Source organism: Malania oleifera, chromosome 3 (assembly GCF_029873635.1).
Source record: "Malania oleifera isolate guangnan ecotype guangnan chromosome 3, ASM2987363v1, whole genome shotgun sequence".
Classification (NCBI taxonomy): Eukaryota; Viridiplantae; Streptophyta; class Magnoliopsida; order Santalales; family Ximeniaceae; genus Malania; species Malania oleifera.
Genome location: NC_080419.1, coordinates 39,261,807 through 39,283,369, shown reverse-complemented (window position 1 = coordinate 39,283,369; position 21,563 = coordinate 39,261,807). Strand labels below are relative to the sequence as shown.

The 21,563-nt window shown below is 40.3% G+C and overlaps 1 protein-coding gene across 1 annotated transcript in view; it reads right to left on the bottom strand.

Moving 5' to 3' along the window:
• Positions 1–257: 257 nt before the first annotated feature.
• The window catches only part of LOC131151799 (uncharacterized), a 31,860-nt gene continuing 10,554 nt past the window's right edge, over positions 258–21,563 (bottom strand). The window contains exon 4 of the mRNA XM_058103215.1: positions 258–632. Coding sequence (XP_057959198.1) covers positions 547–632 — 86 coding nt within the window. The 3' untranslated portion in view covers positions 258–546. The remainder of the gene's footprint in view (positions 633–21,563) is intronic.

Below are 21,563 nucleotides of genomic sequence, written 5' to 3'. Positions count from 1 at the left end.
AGATTTCAATGTCTTCAATCTCTGATTCTAATCTTAAAATGAAGTGGGATGGAACAGTAGATGAAGAACGGTGCCGTTTAAAGTATGAGGTGTTTTTTGGACGTTGCCCCTGGAGTTGCGCCTGCCTTCACTCACAAGTTTCGAAAGCAAAGCCAGTTGAGGGAGCAGGTGCTCCACCCATGCTTATGGATCATGGGTTGGACTCGCCCATTGTTCCTCTCCTTGCACTTTACAAAATAAAACAGAAACCAGTAGAATTGTTCCAGAACCCCGTTTATTTTGCAAGGAAAAAAAATGGCAAATGCACATTCTTAGTCTCGGGATATTTCTAAGACCCAAAATTAAATTCATGCCGCAACAGATCATAGACTGGCAAAATTAGTTTGGAGCAATTAAAGGCTGTTTCTAATGTAAATATGTTACCTAGTCCCCATCATAAAATATACATGTGTAAGGATAGCTTATGACATGATTTTAGAACCGTTATAAGGTCTGAGAATCCAATTTTACCATGTGAAGAAACACTAGTTTCCCCAGTAAAGTATGTCATGCTTGAGAGTTGACTGTTCCATTTCTCTCCAATTGCCGCAGTCTGGCTCGTTCCATCTTCCGTTTTCGCCACTCCTCTAGAGCTGATGAAATTCAAAATTTTCAAAAAAATATACATATGTATGTTAGTAAAATCAGCTTCACCGACCACAGAAAAAAATAACGGATAAAACTTAAAAACAAACATACAAACAAGCTCGGAATTTGGAAGAGTCAAAGAAAACACACGAGGAACAAACATCAACAATACTAAACACAAAATCAAAGCAATTCAATTAATAAGATGTTCAAAGGAAAAGAAGCGCTATATATACACTCCACATGGACAGAGGGGCTCGTTAGAAGAAATGGGGTACAAAATAGTCCACCATCCTAGTCCAAAATTCAAGATCATGTAAAGGTCATCATTAAAATTCAAATAAAAGTAGGTTTTGCTTCCTTTTTGTGCCGACCCACCTACTAGTATTTTGCAGCATTATTTCTTAATGAACATGCCAAGTCTCAAATGGGGACAATGTAACAGGGTAACAGAGTAAAAGGAGACAATGACTCTTTATGTGTAAATTTTCAGGGATTTACTTTATAATATGAACTCCCCATATGAATCTATTGTCAAATTGTTGGATAAATGCACGTGGAATGTGAATTTGTTTGTTGCATGCCCTATTGCTTTATGGATGCCTATTGTGAATATAATCATATTACCAATACCTCATTTGTGCGCTTGGGTGCGTATGATATTACGCAAGAAGTTGTCATCTTAGCTCATGCGAATTACATTATGTTCGTGCATTCAGGCTTGATCAAGTAAACATGGTTGACTTGTTTGGCAAGAGTAGATCACCATGAAAACCACTAGTTCATCATGAATGGTAACATCAGAGCTACTAAGTTGGCAAAAACTAAGTGCATTAGGCACTCGAGGCAAGAGTTGCTAAACTCAAAATACTTGAGACGAGATTTTTTGAACTCCAACCACGTTGCCATCTTGATCAAGTAAATAGTGGTTGGCTTGGGAAGGCTCTTTGGGTCCGTGACAGTTGGGATCAAAGCACAGTTTTTTCACCACAAATGGTGACATGAAATTTGTCAAGTCGGCTAAAAACAAAGCACATCAAGGCACTTGAGGCAAAAGTTGCTGAACTCAAAATACTTCAAATGAGATTCGAACTCCGGGCACTGATGGCAAAGCTATAAGGGTGTGCTAATAGAGCTTAAGGCCATAAAAGGGGAGGGTAGAGGGAACTTGAGCATGCTAATGCTTTTGAGGAAGGGATTGTTGAACTAGAGAACTTCATTCCCTGAGTTTAATTCCTACAGAAGAGGCCAATAGAGCTTGAGGTCATCCAAAGGAGCGTTGAATGAATGGAAGCCTTTGAGATTATGCTAAATACATTTGAGGATAGGATGCCAACACCAACCTCCCTTGAGAGAGGATCAAAAGAGATTGACGCTACCATACCAGAGCTTTCTAAGAATTTATATTTGCATTTAGATAATGTGAAGGAATCCATAAATTCCTTTTATAGGAGATTAAATGAAGTTGAGGAGATCCTAACTGAAGATAGTAAGATCAGGGACACAATAGCTCAACTTCAGAGCCAAATGCAAAAGTTAAATACAAACTTGAATGTGGTCATGCAGACGGCCAAAAAATCCAAAGTGGACACAATGGATGGGAGTCAAATGAAACTACCAGAACCACAACTTACAGAGGTGCTCGAGATGCCAATGAATTTGATAGATTTCTCCTCGACTTTGAGTAGTATTCAAAGCAACTATAACTAGATAAGTAAAAAGTGACAATAGCGACCATGTATCTCACAAAAGAAACGAAACTATGGTGGTCAATATTAAGAAATTCAAGACCAACGATGCACCAATGACATGCGAAACGATCTGAGCGGCACTTAGGGACTAGTTTATCCTAAGAATATGGAATAGGTGGCCAATTGTAAATTATTTTATCTGCAAGAAAACGGATCAATCCAAGAAAAGATATGAGAATTCTTAGTATTGATGCTTGATATTAAAGGCATGATGGACATGGATAAACTCAATGTTGTGCAAAAATACCAATGCGCAGTGGAAACACAAATAAATCGAATCGTGTAATGTAACAACCAACGATGAATAATATGAAAACAATCAATCACACAGATAATAAAGGAAAGCAAATAAACAATGACACAAGAGATTACGTGGTTCGGCAATGTGCCAACATCCACAAGAGCAAATGGCTGAATTTTCACTATCAATCATCCAACAAGGGTTACAATTTCGTTTATATGCTAACCCTATACATACAAAAGACTTAGGAAGTTTCCCAAGTACTCTTTGTAGCAATTCCCGAAGGAAAATCCTCTAAAATCCCCAACCTACTGATCTTTTCGATTCAAAATTTGAAATCTGCGCCAACTAAAACCGTCGACGGTTTCCTACTAAAACCTAAACTACTAAAACTGAAGCCGTCGACGGTTTATTCCTGAGGCTAAACCGTCGATGTAACCATCAACCAAGCCATTGATTGTTTTCTCCGTGCAGCTCAGCTTCCTTGTTTTGCTCACCATGCTTTCCTTGTGCATGTGTTCCACTCAATATGAGCAACATACTCCAACAATCTCTACCTTGGCAAATATTCACCACTTAGGAGAAATATGAAAGCATAACTCGCAGTTCCACTTGAAAATATAACCCGCAACTGCACCTGGGATAGTAGGTTGGGACGTCTCCCATCTAGCAACCGGAGACGTTGATCAAGTCCAAGCAATGCTTGAACTTGTCCGTTGTAATAGACTTTGTCAACATATCAGCCGCATTTTCAGACGTGTGAACTTTCTCAAGTAATAGTTCACCAGAAGCAACCAGTTTCCTGATCCTGTGAAACCGCACATCTATTTGCTTGGTCTTTGCATGATACACCTAGTTCTTTGTCAAATAGATGATACTCTGACTATCACAATAGAGTTGAACTCCACATTACTCAATACCCAGCTCCTTGACTAATCCTGTAAGCCACAATGCTTCTTTGGCAGCCTTAACCACTGTCATGTACTCCGATTCAGTAGTAGATAAAGCAACAAGTGACTACACCATGGACCTCCAACAAATAGGCCCTCCCACAAGGGTGAATACGTGCCCTGTGGTAGACCTCCTGTTATCCAAGTCCCATTAATAGTCTACATCCGCATAACCTACCACTAAAGGGTCACTCTGTAGCCTGTTGAACATGATGCCATAGTCTTTAGTACCCCTTACGTATCTGATAATCCACTTGACTACATCCCAATGTTGTCGACCCGAATTTGAAAAGAACTTGCTCACCACACTGACAGCTTGTGTCAGGTCCAATCTTGTACATACCATAGCATACATCAAACACCCCACTGCACTGGCATAAGGGACCTTTGACATGTCACGAATGTCATCATCCATCTCTGGGCACTGGGCGGCAGGCAGCCTAAAATGATTCTCTAACTATGTACTTACCGATTTTGCATTAACCATGCTAAACCTTTCCAACACCTTCTCGACATAGCTACCATGAGATAACCACAATCTCCCTGCAGCTCTGTCCCTGTGAATCTCCATCCCAAGAATCTTCTTGGCAACACCTAAGTCTTTCATGTCAAACTCTTTACTCAGCAGAGTCTTCAACTTATTTACCTCAGTCATGTCCTTCACAGCAATCATCATGTCATCAACATAAAGCAACAAAATAATGAGTGAGCCATCCTCAAGACTCTTCATATAGGCACAACAATCATACTCACACCTCCTCTAGCCAATCCAAATCATGTAGGAGTCAGAGCGTTTGTACCACTACCTCGGAGATTGCTTCAGCCCCTAAAGTGATTTCTTCAATTTACAAACCAAGTGCTCCTGTCTAGGTTGACTAAACCCTTTTGGTTGTACCATGTAAATAAGCTCCTCCAAATCACCAAGGAGGAACGTTGTCTTTACGTCCATCTGCTCCAAATGCATGTCAAAATGTGCCACCAATCCAACCACTACTTTGATGGAAGTGTGTCTAACAACAAGGGAGAAGAGCTCATCATAATCAACTCATTTCCTTAGTGAGTAACCCTTTGCTACTAACCGAGCCTTGAACTTCTCACCTTCTTTTTCTGACACTGCTTTTTTCTTTCTATACACTCACTTGCATCATATCGCCCTCTTCCCTGCTAGTAGCTCCCACTAACTCCCACATCTAGTCCTTATGCAGTGATTTCATCTCCTTCACCATAGCATCCATCCATATATTTTTCTCTTGATTGTGCACCGCCTCTTGAAAAGTAGTAGGATCCTTGCTACTAGTGATAAGTGCATAAGACACTAGATAATCAAATCCATAACTGGACAGTGGCCCGATAGTGCGTCTGGGTCTATCTATAGCTATACTGCGTTGCTGCTGGTCTCCTGAGCTAGAACTCCCTATGTTTTGCACATTGTCATCTCCACCTTGAGTATCTAACTCCAACTACACCACACGCTCATTGCTACTGCAATTTTCTGACACCTGTTTCTCTTCTTCTTCTTGAGTACGCTGCAACATGGTTTTCTCATTGAAAATCACATCTCTACTAATCACCACCTTGTCTACCTTCAGATCCCACAGTTTGAACCCTTTCACCCCTTTTTGATACCCCAAAAATATGCACCGTCTAGACTTTGTCTCAAGCTTTAATCACTAGGAACGTGCGCATAGGTTGGACATCCAAATACTCTCCTACTCTGCCAGAGTAATCTACCTTGATGTCTATCCACACCTCCTTTGCAACTTTCCCTTCTAGTGTTGCCCTTGGTGTGTTAATTAAGAAACACGTCATATTTACCTTCTCTACCCAAAAGTTTTGTGCAAGCCTTGCATTCAACCTGAGACACCAAGCCCTTTCAGCTATGGCTCGGTTCATCCTTTCCACCACACCATTTTGTAGTGGTGTCTTGCGTACTGTGAAATGTCTCCTAATGTCATTCTCCTCGCACAACTCCATGAACCTCGAATCAGTGTACTAAGTTTCATTGTCAATCTTGAGTCATTTAATCTTCCTCCTAGCCTAGTTTTCCACCTCAACTTTTCACAATTTAAACTTGGCAAACGTCTCTGACTTGTGCCGCATGAAGTACACCCAGACCTTTCGTGAATAATCATCAATAAAGCTCACAAAATACATATGCGCTCCTCATGTTGCTACTCTTATCGGCCCCCAAACATCTGAATGAATGCAGTCAATGATTCCCTCCTTCTTGTCCGCGGCTGCTATGAACTGTACCCTATTATGTTTCCCAAGTACACAGTACCTGCAAAAATGCAGCTTGCATGATTTGACTCCCTTCAAAAGATTTCTCTTATGAAGCTCCATCATTTCAAGCTCACCCGTATGCCCTAACCGCATATGCCACAAAACAGTATTATCCGACTCAGAATCTACGGCTGCAACTCCACCTACAACTGTGGTACCTAACAATGTATAGATATTCCTTAGTACTTTCTGCCCCTTCATCACGGTTAGAACACTTTTACTCACCTTCATTACCCCACTTTCAGAATTGTAACTAAACCCATTACAATCTAAAGTGTCCAATGAAATTAAATTCTTCTTTAACTTCGATATATGCCTAACATCACATTACGTCCTCACCACACCATCAAACATTTTGATTCTGATATTCCCTATTCCGAAAAATTGCAACAGAACCAGAATTTACCAGCTTGTAAGTGGTGAACCAGCCTTTAATGGGCGTCATGTGATAAAAGCACGCAGAATCAAGATCCAAGAAACCGTGAGAACATCAAAAGCGGATGAAACTGAGAGCATACACCATCACTGCTCCTTGAGTCTTATTCTTCCACTACATTCGCCGAGTTTGATGAATCGTATTTATTTTATGCATTCTCCTTCTTCCTCTCTAGACAATCCAATTTTATGTGCTGCTTTTTCCCACACTTAAAATATCGTACGTCCTTCCTCTTCCTGGAATTAGACTGAGCCTTATTATGACCCTATCCACTCCGGAACTTGCTTCTCCCACGATTCTGATTACCTTTCACCACAAGCTCCCACCTTGAGAATTCTCATCGCTAGCTTTCTTCCTCTGATGAAAACACAACAGAGCACTCATGATATCCTCCAACTCGAGAGTTTAATTTCCTCATGTTAGAGTCATAACCAGATTTTCATACATAGGAAACGTAGGTAGGGAATTTAGCAGCATCAACACCTTGTCTTCTTCCTCAAACTTCACATCAACCCGCTTCAGATCACTGATGATCCGATTGAATACGTTGATGTGTTGATTCATAACCGAACCCTCTATCATCTTAAGCCCACACAGTTTCTGCTTAAGATACAACTTGTTCATCAATGACTTGGACATATACTGACTCTCCAGTTTTAGCCAAACTACCGCCGACAATTCCTCATCCATGACGTGATACATCACGTCATCAACTAGACAAAGTTTGATAGTCGCCATAGCCTTCGCTTCCAATTCATGTCGTTCATGCCTTCTGGCTACCTTCCATATAATGTCTTCACCATACTTTGCTGCTGCACCAACAAGTCCTTAACCCTCCTTTGCCATAATCCGAAATTTTCTGATCCGTTGAACTTGACAATATCGAAATTCACAGAAGAAATCTCAGCCACTGTAACCAATAGCTCTAATACCAATTTGTTGTAAAAAAATACCAATGTGCAACGAAAACACAAATAGATCGGATCATGCAATGTAGCAACCAACAATAAATAATATGGAAACAATCAATCACACGGATAATAAAAGAAAGTAAATAAATAATGACACGAGATTACGTGGTTCAGCAATGTCCCTATATCAACGGGAGCAAATAGTTGAATTTTCACTATCAATCATCAAATAAGGGTTACAATATTGTTTATATGCTAACCCTATACATACAAAAGACTTAGGAAGTTTTCCAAGTACCCCTGTAGCAATCTTCGGAGGAAAATCCTCTGAAATCCCCAACCTACTAATCTTCCTGATTCAAAATTCGAAATCTATGCCGATTAAAATCGTCGACGGTTTACAGAAACCCAAACTACTGTGACTGAAACCGTCGACGATTTCAAGCAAAACTGTCAATGTAACCGTCGACCAAGCCGCCGACTGTTTTCTTCCTGCAGCTCAGCTTCCTTGTTTTCCTCACCATGCTTTCCCTGTGCATGTGTTCCACTCAATATAAGCCATATACCCCAACACTCAATGTCGTCAAATGGCTTAAAACTTAGCCCAAAATGAGCTAAGGAGATGAGGTGTATCAGACCTCATGCCAGCTCTGGTGGTTGCTTAAGACTATACGAGTACTAAGAAAGTTTTCTGAAAAGGAAGGACCAAGCCCCACTAATAACGAGCTAAGGCCTAATAATATGGGAAACCCCACAATTGGAAAGGGGAAAGAAGACCTTGCATTTTTGGAAGAGAAAGAAAGCACTAATAAGATGGAAAACCCTCGAGTGGGTAGGGGAGAGAACATTCATTTTTGAAAAAGAAAGAAAACCTTTCAATTTCAGGGACTCAAAAGACTTGAAAACAAGATCACCAAAAATAGGCAACCTGCCATTTTCAGCTTCCTTTGTGATAGGCCTCGGAGTAGCAAAATGCCCTCACAGGAATTAATTATGTGCTTTGAAGATGCTATGAGATGATCTCTTATCCTCCCCATTTTCTTCTTCTTTTCTTGTAATATTCTTCTCTTTTTTATTAATTTTTTAGTTGTTTATCAAAAGAAAAAGAAAAAAAGATGCTACAAGAGAAAAGGACAACGTTGGTGGATGATCCAATAGAAAAACAAAAAATTGTGGCATCTTTGAGACAAAACAAGACCCAATAAAATGATCTCCTATATGTTGACTTAGTGTTGAATAGAAAGAATATGAAAGCTATGATTGACACAAGCACCACCCACAACTTCATTGGTGATTCAAAAGATTGAATGCTAAACGTTTCAAAATTATGCGTCGATAAGGATACTGAGGTTAAAGGCAGTGAATTTGAAAGCCTTTTCCACGGTAGGAGTTGCTTCAAGCCTTGGTCTAGGATAGTGGACTTCATAATGGCACACATAAATGATTTTGACGTAGCATTGGGAGTATAATATATGTGGTATTGGGAATATACTTTCAAGATTACTCAATCTATTCTAGTACCTATGGCCAACTGTCTCTTAATAGTAGATGACAAACCTTGCGTAGTGCCAGTGGCTTTGAGTACATAAATGAAAGAAACTCCTTTCAACTCGGTTTAAAATAGGGTTGAAGAAGAGATATTTGTCTTTCCTAATGTTGCAAGAAGTGGAAATGTGTCAAATTGAAATAAATAAGGTGCTAATTGAATCCCAAGAAGTCATGCTAGGTCAATTTCCAAGGGTGTTACCACACGATGTAGGGTGAATTGTGAAATTCATTCCTTCCTAAGGTTAAAGCACCTACTCAAGCCCCTTATCAAATGACACCCACAAAACTAGCAAAATTATAGAGACAACTGCATAAGTTAATTGAAGGGAGTTTATTTGACACTTCAAAGCCCTTCTGGTGCACCTGTTTTGTTCTAGAAGAAGCTAGATAGAAGTTTGCGGCTATGTGATAACTATCGGGCACTTTAACCAAGTGATCATCCAAAACAAATACCCCATCCCTTTGATTGCAGACCTATTTGATGCCAAACACTTCACCAAATGGGATCTCAGAATAGGCAACCATCAAGTTCACATTACCAAAGTTAATGAACCAAAAATCACGTGTATTATTCGCTAAGGAGCATTTGAATTTCTCATTATGCTTTCTAGACTAACCAATGAACCTGCTACCTTTTGCACCCTTATGAATAAGATTTTCCAAGAATATCATAACAAGTTTGTTGTTGTCTACCTCAACCACGTTGTGATTTGTAGCTTGACTCTAGCATAATCACAAGGAACATTTTCACCATGTCCTAAACAAACAAAAAATAATAATCAACCCTATCTCAAAACGGAAAACATGCTTTTACTTAGAAACACATCAAGTTCATGGACAATATAATTGAAGAGAGGTAGATATGGATGGGTCCAGGCAAGGTTCAAACTATTTGCAAGTTGAAGCCATCCACATCCATAAACGAACTATGATGCTTCCTCAAACTTGCCAGTTATTATAAAAGATTCATTGAGGAATATTCTTGGAGAATGTTATTGTTAAAAAACCTCTTGAAGGGAGTAAAATGGCACCAGTGTCGAGACTAACAAATAGATTTTGTTGATCCCAAATAGAAGAACAAGGGACTCAGAGAAAGGAGTCTTCTGAAATCACAAGCTCCAAGGTCAATTATTTCCTCAAATGAGTCCTGGATCCTCGTGATATGCAAGCAAAGGTGTAGAACTTTTAAATTTCAAATCTTCTAGGGGATTTTCTGAGGGGCAAAAAGGCTTGCGAAGTGATGGGCTAGTAAATCAATGGCCTAAAGTGCATGGGCTAAGGAAAACCCAAAACTATTTGGATCATAAAAAGGAGGAGCTCAAGTTCAAAAGGGGCTTGAGCATCGAGCCCATTAGCTAAGATGCAAGACAGGCCCGTGGAGGGGGAAATGGGCCTATGAAAACACACAAGGATGGACCGAATGACTAGGCAGAACACAAAAAACCAGTTTAGCTGGAGATGGTCAAGAGGGAAAATGTATAATAAAATATGCTTCCACGAACAGTAGTATCAATTGTATTGAATCTCTTCTTTGTGAGAGTTCTTCTCATTATATAGAAACGTTTGAGCTAATTACATGGCAATTACATGGCAGCTAATTACATAGCAGTTACATGGCAGCAGCTAATTACATGGCAGCTAATTACATGGCAGTTACATGGTTGCAGCTAATTACATGGCAGTTACAGCTATAATACAAAAATCATGTCATAAATAGATAGGCTAATTATAGGCTCACTATGACTTGATATAATCAGACTGACATCCCCCCTCAAATTGATGCGGGTCGATCAAGAAGCATCAATTTGCCCACGAGAAACTGATGGTGCTAACAAGTCATGGCTTTCCTAAAGATGTCAGCAATCTGGAGATCGGTGGAAATGTGAGGAAGAGAAATGACACGAGTGTCCAGTGCTTCCCAAATAGTGTGACAATCCACCTCAATATGCTTCGTGCGCTTATGATAAACAGAATTAGCAACAATCTGAATAGCACTAGTGTTATCAGCATGGAGAGGAGTGGGATCAGGCTGAGAGAAACCTAGCTCAGCAAGAAGCCCACGAAGCCAACTAATCTTAGAACAAGCAGCAGACATTGCACAATATTCAGATTCAGTTGAAGATTTCGAAACATGAGCCTGCTTTTTACTCTTCCAAGAAATCAAAGAATCTCCAAGGAAGAGGCACTAGCCAATGACAGAACGGCGAGTATCAGGACAACCGGCCCAATCAGCATCACTATAAGCAACGAGACGAAGAGGAGAGCCAGCAGGAAAGAACAATCCTCGGCTAGGGGACCCCCGAAGATATCGAATGATACGATGAACGGCAGCTAAGTGTAAATGGTGTGGAGTCTACATAAACTGGCTAGCCTGCTGGACAGCAAAGGAAATATCAAGTCGAGTAATAGTCAAATAGTTCAAGCTACCCACCAGCTGGCTATACACATTAGGATCAAAAAGGAGATCACCCTCCTCACGACGATACTCCGTGTTAACTTCTAGATGAGTATCCATAGAAGAAGTATCCTGAAGACCAGCCAAAGTAATTAAATCTTGTGTATACTTATGCTGATTTAGGAAGATGCCTGAAGGAGCAGTGTGAACTTCCAATCCCAAGAAGTACATAAGAGGACCAAGATCCTTCATATGGAAAGAGGCATGAAGATGCTGCTGGAGACGATCAATCAAAGCAGAATCAGTCCCGGTGATAACAATATCATCAACATAAACCAGAAGAAGAACATAACAATATCATCAACATAAACCAGAAGAAGAACAATACCAGCAGATGTCTTGCAAAGGAACAAAGAAGAATCATATTGGCTTTGCTAAAGCAAGGTAGTTCAAAACTTGTCAAACCATGCTCGGGGAGCCTGTTTCAACCCATAGAGAGATCGTTTCAACCTAGATACATCCAAAGAAGAGGAGGAGGAAAAACGAGGTGGGAGGGCCATATAAATTTCCTCTTTCAGGACACCATAAAGAAATGCGTTTTTGAAGTGACCAGCCTTGTGAAGCAACAATAGAAATAACCATACGCACTGAAGTCATCTTGGCTACCAGAGCAAAAGTTTCCTCATAGTCCACCCCATACTTTTGCTTGTTCCCAAGGGCAACCAACCGTGCCTTATACCGGTCCAAAGTTTCATCAGAGCGGAGCTTGATCGAGTAAACCCATTTACAATCGATGACCTTAATATTAGACAGGCAAGGAACCACGTCTCATGTTAGATTATCTTGGAGAGCCCTAAGTTCCTCATCCATCGCTCTCCGCCAACATTCATGTTCAACAGCCTCTGAAAAACATGTAGGAATGGGAATAGAAGTTAAAGTAGCATTAAAAACATACCAATCAGAAGGGTGTGATAGTCGTGCAGAGCGTCGAGGACCAGGTACAAGAGCCATGTCAGGCTTCGGAAGTGTAGATGGCGTTGGATCAAATGCGGCGGAAGAGTCAAGCTCGAGAGAGGAGGGCAAAGTCGGGAGACGTCGAGTATACACAATTCCAGGTTTGAACCGTTCAGGAAAAGGAGGCAATTCATCATAACACGGAAGAACACTAAGCTCAGGCAAGGGCTCAACATGGGTAGAAAAGTAATATTGATTTTCAAAGAAAACAACATTACGAGAAGTACGAAATTTGTTAGAACCAAGATCATAGCAAACATCTTCAAAGAACCGTTCAGTAGTACCATTACCTTGGAGCCCTAAGGCAGAAAAGGTTGACATAATCATCTGCTAAACCAACTCTAAAGTAAGGACAAATTGATCACTAGCTGTAGAAGAACCAGCAAAAGAAGGATCAACCGCAGCCTGATAGGCATGAGCTTGACAATTATGGGGACGAATAGAACATTCTTTGATGATATGGCTCGGTTTCTTGCAGTAATTGCAAGATTTCTTTGAACGGTGAATAGCAATGTGCCCATACTCCCTGCAAATAAAGCATTGAACCTTCCACATATCCCTACCCTTGCCTTTCCCATTAGCTGCATACACAATGGCATTAGATGTCATTTTATCTTACTCAAAAATGATTTGCGTTGCAAGACGCTGCTCCTCCCGAATTTATTCTCCAAAACACGCATCCAATGAAGGAGAAGGATCACGACTCATCAAATTGAGCGAGTTGCCTCAAATTCAGGCCGTAATTTCATCAAAAACTGGTCTCTCTTGCTCTGTTCATGAACTTCCTGAACTGCAGAGAGCGATGCGGCTGGCACCTTAGCATAAACCATGTCAGCAAATTCACCCCATAAGTTTTGAAACCCAGAAAAATAATCTTGAATGGAGAGATCGCCCTGAGTGTAATTTCCAACTGAAAACGTCGGTCTGTGTTGTCCTAATTATAAACTTTCTTCAAAAATTCCCACATACTTATAGCAGTCATGTACAGCCTTAGATATAGGACAATCTGAGGATCAACAGATCCTAAGATCCATGACATTACTCTAGCATCTTTGACCTTCCACTGAACCAAATTAGGAAGCTCAGTTGGAACCGGGTCACTACCATCAATATGGCCCATAACTCCTTCCCCATAACAAATACGCAGAATTGAAATTCCCAAGTACTATAATTTTTACCCGTGAAGCGCACACCACAAGAATCTGAGTTGGTAGTTATGATGCCCATAACACAACAATAAAAGACGACAAAAAATGCGAAAAACACCAAACAGCAAAGCACAAAGCCCAATACAGTCCAAAAACAATTGACTTAAAATAACCCCTCTTGCTTAATACACTAGAAGCAAGACAAAACCAATCCAACCAGCAAAGCCCAAACAGCCCAACACAAAGAAAACAAGCCCAAAACAATTACCTGCCCTAGAAAGAGAAGCAACTGTGTGTGCAATACAATCTGTCCAGCACGACCAGCCACCCCAGATCAAGCCGATAGCCTCCAGGTCTCTCAGACAGCCACAAACTCACACCCGAATGTCTCTACAGCACCACAATTATGCCCAGAAACTACTGACCACAAAATTATCCTAACAATGTCTTGGCAGCACTGCACAAGAATTTCTTGGCAGCACTGCACAAGAATTTCTTGGCAGCACCACAATGATGCCCACACACTACCGATAGCCACAAAACTCACACCACAATGAACCTCTAATGCCCAGAGATTCCTAAAACCAAAGAAAACTGCCTAAGGTGACTCAACAACCCTCACAATCACGAAAGAAATTGACCAAGAAAACCTAATTCAAGTTTTAGGCTTTAATACCATATCAATTTTATTGAACCCCTTCTTTGTGAGAGTTCTTCTCATTATATAGAAATGTTTAAGCTAATTACATGGCAGTTACATGGCAGTAGCTAATTACATGGCAGTTAGATGGCAGCTAACTACATGGCAATTACATGGCTACAGCTAATTACATGGTAGTTACAGCTATAATACAAGAATCATGTCATAAATAGATAGGCTAATTACAGGCTCATTATGGGTTGATATAATTTGGCTGACAAGCAGGGAGGTAGTTGAAACATTTAACCAATTTTCTCCTTCATGCTTAGTTTGAAGGGAGAAGCAAAAGGCTTTGACATAAATGAATTAGAAGATGAATTGTCTTTTGATTTGGAGGATGAAATGGGCAATATCTGTGAATCACGAAAGGAATTATTGGTCAACTAGCTGAGAGCCAACCTTCATTCTGCAGAATAGGATTCAACTGTTCAAAGGTAAAAGTGGAGATTTTAAAGATTAGGGGCCTTGCCAGAGTGAAAATCTGGCTAAGATCCCACAGTAGGTGGAGAGAGATTGTCAATATTCAAACTTTGATCTGCTAAAAGTCTAAAATGTTGAGGGGCCTTCGTCTTTTCACCTTGAACTTAATTCCTTATCAGTGGACTAATCGGTTGTTCCATCTTTTGATGTCATGGGAGGGGGGAGGGGTGTGCAATTCTAGGAAGGTAGATTTAGAGGATCCTTGTTCCTCTATAATTGGAGGATCCTTGTTCCTCTAGAATTGCTAAAGATGTGCTTCCCTTCTTACTCAACCTTTTAATTCTTCTGAAGCTCCATGCGATAGGGAGGATTCTTTTAGGAGGGAGGGTTATGGATTTAGCTTTCAGGGAGGTGAGGGAGACTGTTTAGACCCACACAAATTCCTTGGGACCTGAGACTAAAATTATTAGATCATGTCCGGAATGTGGTAAAGGTGGGTTTGAGCCCAAGAACGTATCTGAGGAGGAAGAATAAAGTTCAAAAGGAGCTTAAAAATCTGGCTAGATCGATTAATTACGAGAGTGGAAAATGGAATGGGAAGGGTGATAAGCGTGTTAAGTTATAAGATAGTTGGAACATTAGAAGTTTAGGGATGTTAGGAAGAGGAGCTTGATTAAGGAAGTCTTGGATAGGTACTCCCCTAATGTTGTTCTTATTCAAGAAACTAAATTGGAATTGATTGATTGATGAGAGGGGGGGGTGGAATTAGTAGCATTTGGGTTGGTTGTTCTAAAGATTCGGACTTCATACTTAAGGAGCCTTAGAGGGTATACTTGTCATGTGGGATTCTCAATTTGTTTCTAGAGTGGATACTCTGACGGGGTTTCATTCCCTTTCTGTGTTAATTGAAGCGAGAGGGAGGGATCAATGGTGGGTTTCTGTAGTGTGCGGTCCTTCTAGACCAACCCTTAGGAATTCTTTTTAGGTTGAGCTCTATTATGTTTTCTATTTTTTGCTCCCTTAGGTGGATTGTGCACGGTGATTTTAATGCAGTGAGGTTTTTGGGAGACAAAAAAGGGGGTCGAGTTACTGCTAGTACGTAAAATTTTGATTTGCTTATCATTGAGTGTGGTTTGAGAGACCTCACCTTGGCGAATGCTTCTTTACTTGGTACATAAAGCATTCTAGGGCAATGGCTAGCAGATTGGATAGATTCTTCCTCCATAGCAGTGAGAGGTGAATTCTCTAATCACCCCCAAAGTGTTCTTCAAAGGACTACTTTCTATCATTTTCTTATTTTGTTGGAATCTAATAAAGTGTCTTGGGGTCCTACCACTTTTAAGTTTAAGATATCTAGTGGGATCATGTGACTTTAACTCGATGGTTAGGGATTCTTGGCGAGAGCATATGGGTAGGGGTTGAGGAGGGCTTAGATTCATAAGGAAATTGAAGCATTTGAAGGAGCAATTGAATTTTTGAAATAAGGTGTTTGGCGATGTTAAAATTAGAAAGTCTAGCTTTGCAAATGAGTTGGCCTCCTTGGATAGGAAGCAAAAGGAGATTAATATCTCAAAAAGCGAGGAGACAAGAATTTCTTTAAAGAATGAGTTGGAAAAAGTGATTTTTAAGGGAATGAGAAGTGAGGCAAAAGTTCATTCAAATGGCTCAAAGATTGTGATTGTAACTCTTCTTTCTTTCATAGTCTAGCCAATGGGAAATTGAGTAAGAATTTGTTTAGGGACTTGGATGTGGAGCGTGGGAGAGTTATCAATGACCCTTGTTAGATCACATATATGATTAGCAATTTCTTTCAAAATTTGTATTAGGAGGAAAACTATTGTAGATCGACAGTAGAGGGGTTAGAGTAGAATCCCATAACCAAAGAAGATATGCATTCGTTAGAGAGTCCTTTCGATGAGGGGGAAGTGAGGAGGGTGGTTTTTGGGATGGAAAGGGGTAAGGCCCTAGGTCCAGATGGTTTAAATATTGTTTTCTTCTAAGATTGTTGGGAAGTTATTAAGAGTGATTCGTTTAAAGTCTTTGCTGGAATGGAATCTTGAGCAAGAGCACTAGTTCCTCCTTTATAGCTTTGGTGCCTAAGAACTCCAGATCAAGGTCAAGGATTTCATACATACTCGTCCTATGTCTAGTTTTTATAAGATTATCACTAAAGTATTAGCTAATAGGTTGAGTGTGGAGCTCGATGAGACTCTCTAGTGCGCAAAGTGTGTTTGTTGGGGGCAGGGGGCGAATTGTGGGTGCTATTCTAGTGGCAAATAAGGTGGTGGAGGATGTTCATAAGAATAAGAAGAGGGGTTTCATTTTCAAATTGGATTTTCTAAAAGTTTACGATAGAATGAGTTGAAGTTTCTTGGATATAGTCTTTGCAAGACGAATTTTGGTGAGCGATGGCATTGCTAGATTAGGGGTCATTTGTCTAATGTGTGATTTTTGGTGATTATGAATGGTGAACCCAAGTCCCGGTTTAGGGCCTCGAGGGGTATTAGACAAGAATACCCTTTTTCCCCCTTCTTGTTTGTCCTAGTACCTAATGTCTTAAGTAGGAGGGTGGATAGGATTTAGAGGGGGTTGGTAAGAAGGTTACTTGTGGGGAGAGAAGGAGTGGTGGTTTCTCACCTTCAATTTGTTGATGACACCGTTTTCTTTATAGATGATCATAGCCCTTCTTTCAAGAGAATCTTGGGTATTCTTGAAGTTTTTGAGTTTGGACTTCAAATCAATATGGGGAAGAGTGGTTTAGCAGCTATAAATGTGCTCTTTGAGCGTGCTAGTGAGTGGGCTTCTGACAAGGGGTGTGATTTACTAGGCTGGTCTTCAACTTGCTTAAGGGTTCCATTGGGGGGGTAATCCTAGAGCTGTGGGTTTTTGGAATTCCTTAGTGGAAAGGGTGATGAAAAGATTAGATGGTTGGAATGGGGCTCTTTTCTCTCTTGAGGGTAGAATCATTTTAATTCAGGCCCATCTAAGTGTCTATCTAGTATTTCGTTTTATTACTTGTTTGTTTTTAAGATTCCAGTCGCAATTGCTAGCAAGCTTGGGAGAATTACAAGAGATTTCTTGTGGTTTGGTGTGGGGGGTCATTGGGACCTCTTACTGAGCTAGGATAAGTTCTTATGTCTATAAAGGAGAGGGGTTGGGTCTTCTTAAGTTGGTGTCTAAAAAGGCATTTCCCCTAGAAGATTCTTCCCTTTGGGAGTGCTAAGAAGTAAGTTTGGGTTGAGTGAGGGTGGTTAGGATACCAATGCTAGGTTAAGATGTTATTTAAGAATCTAGGGAGGTCTATTTCTCAAATTTATCCCTTAATCACTCCTCACACTAAATTTGAGGTGGGGAGGCAAATTCATGTTTGGAAAGACCCGTGGATGGAGAATGATGTACATTCCACATCTTTCCCTCATCTCTCGATTGAGCTTAAGGTATAATTGTGTCATTTCTTGCTTTGCTGGCAACTTGAGTAGTCCTTTGGCTTCTTGGAATCTTCAATTCAAGAGACCTCTTAATGACAAGGAGTTGGTGGAATTGTCATCCTTCTTGTCCTTGTTGAATAATTGAAATCTTTCTTCATGGAGGGATGTTCGTTCTTGGTCCTTGGATCATTCAAGGGTGTACTCTTGTAAATAATTCTTTGAATTCTTAACCCTTTCCAACTCTTTATTTCCTCTCTATTCTATTATTTGGAAGTTTTAAGTACCCTTAAAAATTAAGACTTTTATTTGGTTGGTTGTGTTTAATAAAAATAGCTTGTGGATCAAAAGACCTTGGGAGGCTCTTTCTCTAGACATCTATGTGCTTTGTTATAAGAACTCCGAGACAGTTTCTCATCTTCTTTTGCATTGCAAATTTTCTTGGAGGATTTGGAATAAGTTACTTGGTGTTTTGGGTGAGAGTTGGGTTTGTCCTATTTTGGTGAAGGACTTCTTAGCTACTTCTTTTGCAGGTTTCGGAAGGAGGAAGGATATGGCAACATTGTGGAAATGTGGCATCTTCATAGTCTTGCAGGGGTTATGGTTGGAGCGTAATGCACTATCTTTTCTAGCAAAAAGTTAAATTGGCTAGTTGTGCGGGAAAAGATTCATTCTATGGCCTCTTTGTGGTGTGTCGGGTTTGGATTATTTAGGGGGTGCTAGTTTTCCTAATATACAGAGAGATATTTGAGGAATGTTGTTTATGGTGTGTGGCTCTTATACTTTGGATTTCATGAACAAAGGAGGAAGAAAAACATAAAGGGGCAGCACAGCAGGGACTCGTCGACGAGTGCCCTGTGCTCGTCGACGAGTATATCCCAAGAGCAGAAAAATTTCAGAGATCCTGAGATACCGAGAGCAGAAAATGGGCTCGTCGACGAATGCCCTATTCTCATCAATGAGTGGCCTTCTATGGATCATCAATGAATCCCCTGTACTTGTCAACGAATGCACCTAGGCTGCGAGCAAGTTTTTGAATTTTGAATTTAAACGTTGGGGTGGTTGGGTAATCAGAGGGAAACCTCCGAAGGACTGTTATATATGTCATTATGGACGTGTATTAATAGATAGAGTGATCATTTAAGAAGTGTATTGTATACTTTTTGATTTCCTCAGTGAAATTCTTGTGTCATTGCTTCCGTGGATGTAAGCTTTGCCGAACCACGTAAATCTTGTTGTTCTTGCTATTTATCACTTTCGAGTTGTGTTTCATTTACTTGTTGTATTTATTCCACTGTGCATCTTAATTATTCGATCCATATCACAACAAATTGGTATCAGAGCGATTGTTGTTATGGCATCGGGATCGTCTTTTGCAAGATTTGACATCGTCAAATTTAATGAAACCAAGAACTTCGGTTTATGGCATAAGAGAGTGAAAGACATTCTTGTGCAACAAGGAATGGGAAAGGCATTACTTGGTGTTAAACCGGATGGAATGGATGAGGCAACATGGGGAGATTTGCAAGTAAAGGCTGCTTCTACAATACGCTTATGTTTGGCCGACGAAGTACTCTACCGGGTGATGGAGGAGGATTCTCCAGCGGCTATATGGCGAAAGTTAGAGAGCTGGTACATGTCCAAATCTCTTAATAATAAAATTTTTCTTAAACAACGTTTATATTGGCTTAAGATGGTTGAAGGATCAAACTTAGATCAACATATTAATGTCTTCAATCAAATTATTAGTGATTTGATGAGAGTTGATGTTAAGTTTGAAGAGGATGACAAAGCTTTGATGTTGTTAAATTTTTTGCCCTCGACTCATACTTACGAAAATCTTGTGATGACTCTTACGCGAGGAAAAGAAACTCTTGATCTTGAAGAGGTAACAAGTGTTTTACTAAATTTTCATCAAAGATTGAAAATATGTGATGAAAGAGAAGGACTTGTGGTAAAGGGTAATAATGAGCGAGGCAAAGGAAAATCCAAACATAGATCAAGTCAGAAATCCCGAAATCAATCCAAGAAGAAGAAAGAAATCCGGTGTTATAAATGTGGTAAAAAGGGGAATGTGAAACGGGAGTGTCCGAATTGGAAGGGAAATTCTAAAAAACATGATGGTACTTCAAAATTTGTGAATGTTCTTCAAGAAGGAGGTTCAGCGTGTAATGATGGTGATGTTCTATCAGTTTCAGTGGGGTAGGAAAATCCAACAAACTCTTGGATACTTGACTCGGCATGTTCTTATCACATGACTCCTAACAAGGAGTGGTTCAGCACTTATAGATTAGTGAATTCTGGATCAATTCTTGTGGCTAATGATGCTTCTTGCAAGATCATTGGCATAGAAAATGTAAATATAAAAATATTTGATGGTGCTGTAAGAACGTTGTGTAATGTAAGACATATACCAAATTTAAGGAACAGTTTGATATCAATCGGTACTTTGGATTGTAATGGCTTTAATTACAAGTCCAAAGGTAAAATTCTGACGGTATGGAAAGGTAATTTGACTGTAACGAAAGGGTAGAAACTGGATGAGAATATCTACACATTACAAGGAACTACTGTTGTAGGTGGAACTGCAGCCATAGATGTTGAATCAGATGAGACCGTCTTGTGGCATATGCGCCTTGGGCATATGGGGGAACACAACATGAACGAACTACACAAGAGAAAATTGTTGAAGGGCTTGAAATCATGCTAACTGGAATTTTGCAGGATTTGTGTTCTTGGAAAACAGAACAGGACAAGATTCAGATCAACTATACACAAGACAAGGGATATTCTTGATTATGTGCATTCAAATATTTGGGGCTCGGTTGAGTTGCATCAAAGGGTGGACATGTGTATTATGTGAGTTTCATTGATGATTACTCACAGAAGGTCTGAGTTTACTTCATGCGTCACAAATCAGATACATTTGTCAATTTTAAGATTTGGAAGGTTGAAGTAGAAAACCTGAGAGGGAGGAGAATCAAATACTTAAGGTCGGATAATGGGCCCGAGTACGCTGATTCTCGGTTTATGGAGTTTTGTGCGGAGCAGGGCATCAAGAGACACTTCACAATTCGCCAAACACCTTAGCAAAATGGTGTGGCAGAACGGATGAACCAGACTCTTTCTGAAAGGGCTCGGTGTCTCAGATTAAATGCAGGACTACCAAAGAACTTCGGGGCCGAGGCAGTAAGTATGGCTTGTTTTCTGATAAATCGATCACCAAGGGTGTCACTAGAGGGCAGAGTGGCAGAAAAGGTTTGGATGGAAAATACGGTAGACTACTCCGGATTGAAAGTATTCGGGTGTCCAGCCTATGTTCACGTATCTAGTGAGGAGAGGTCTAAACTAGACCCAAAGTCTCGTTGTTGCATCTATTTGGGATATCCAGAAAGTGTAAAGGGATATAAGCTATGGGACCCAGTGGAAAACAAGGTGGTGATCGGTAGGGATGTAGTATTTGATGAGAAAGCTATGGTGAAGCATACTCAAGAGTGTGATGAATAGACACAGGAACCAGAAAGTTGAGGCAGTGATAAACATGTTGTGCAGGTGGAGTTGGAAGCTCAGGGCAATGGCAATGATCATGGTCTAATGGTTGCAGGGGGCTCTAACTCGGGAAACTAGCAAGTTGATGATATTCCTATACGGAGATCCAGACACACTATCAGACCTCCACAAAAGTATGGATTTGAAGAGTTAGTATCTTATGCT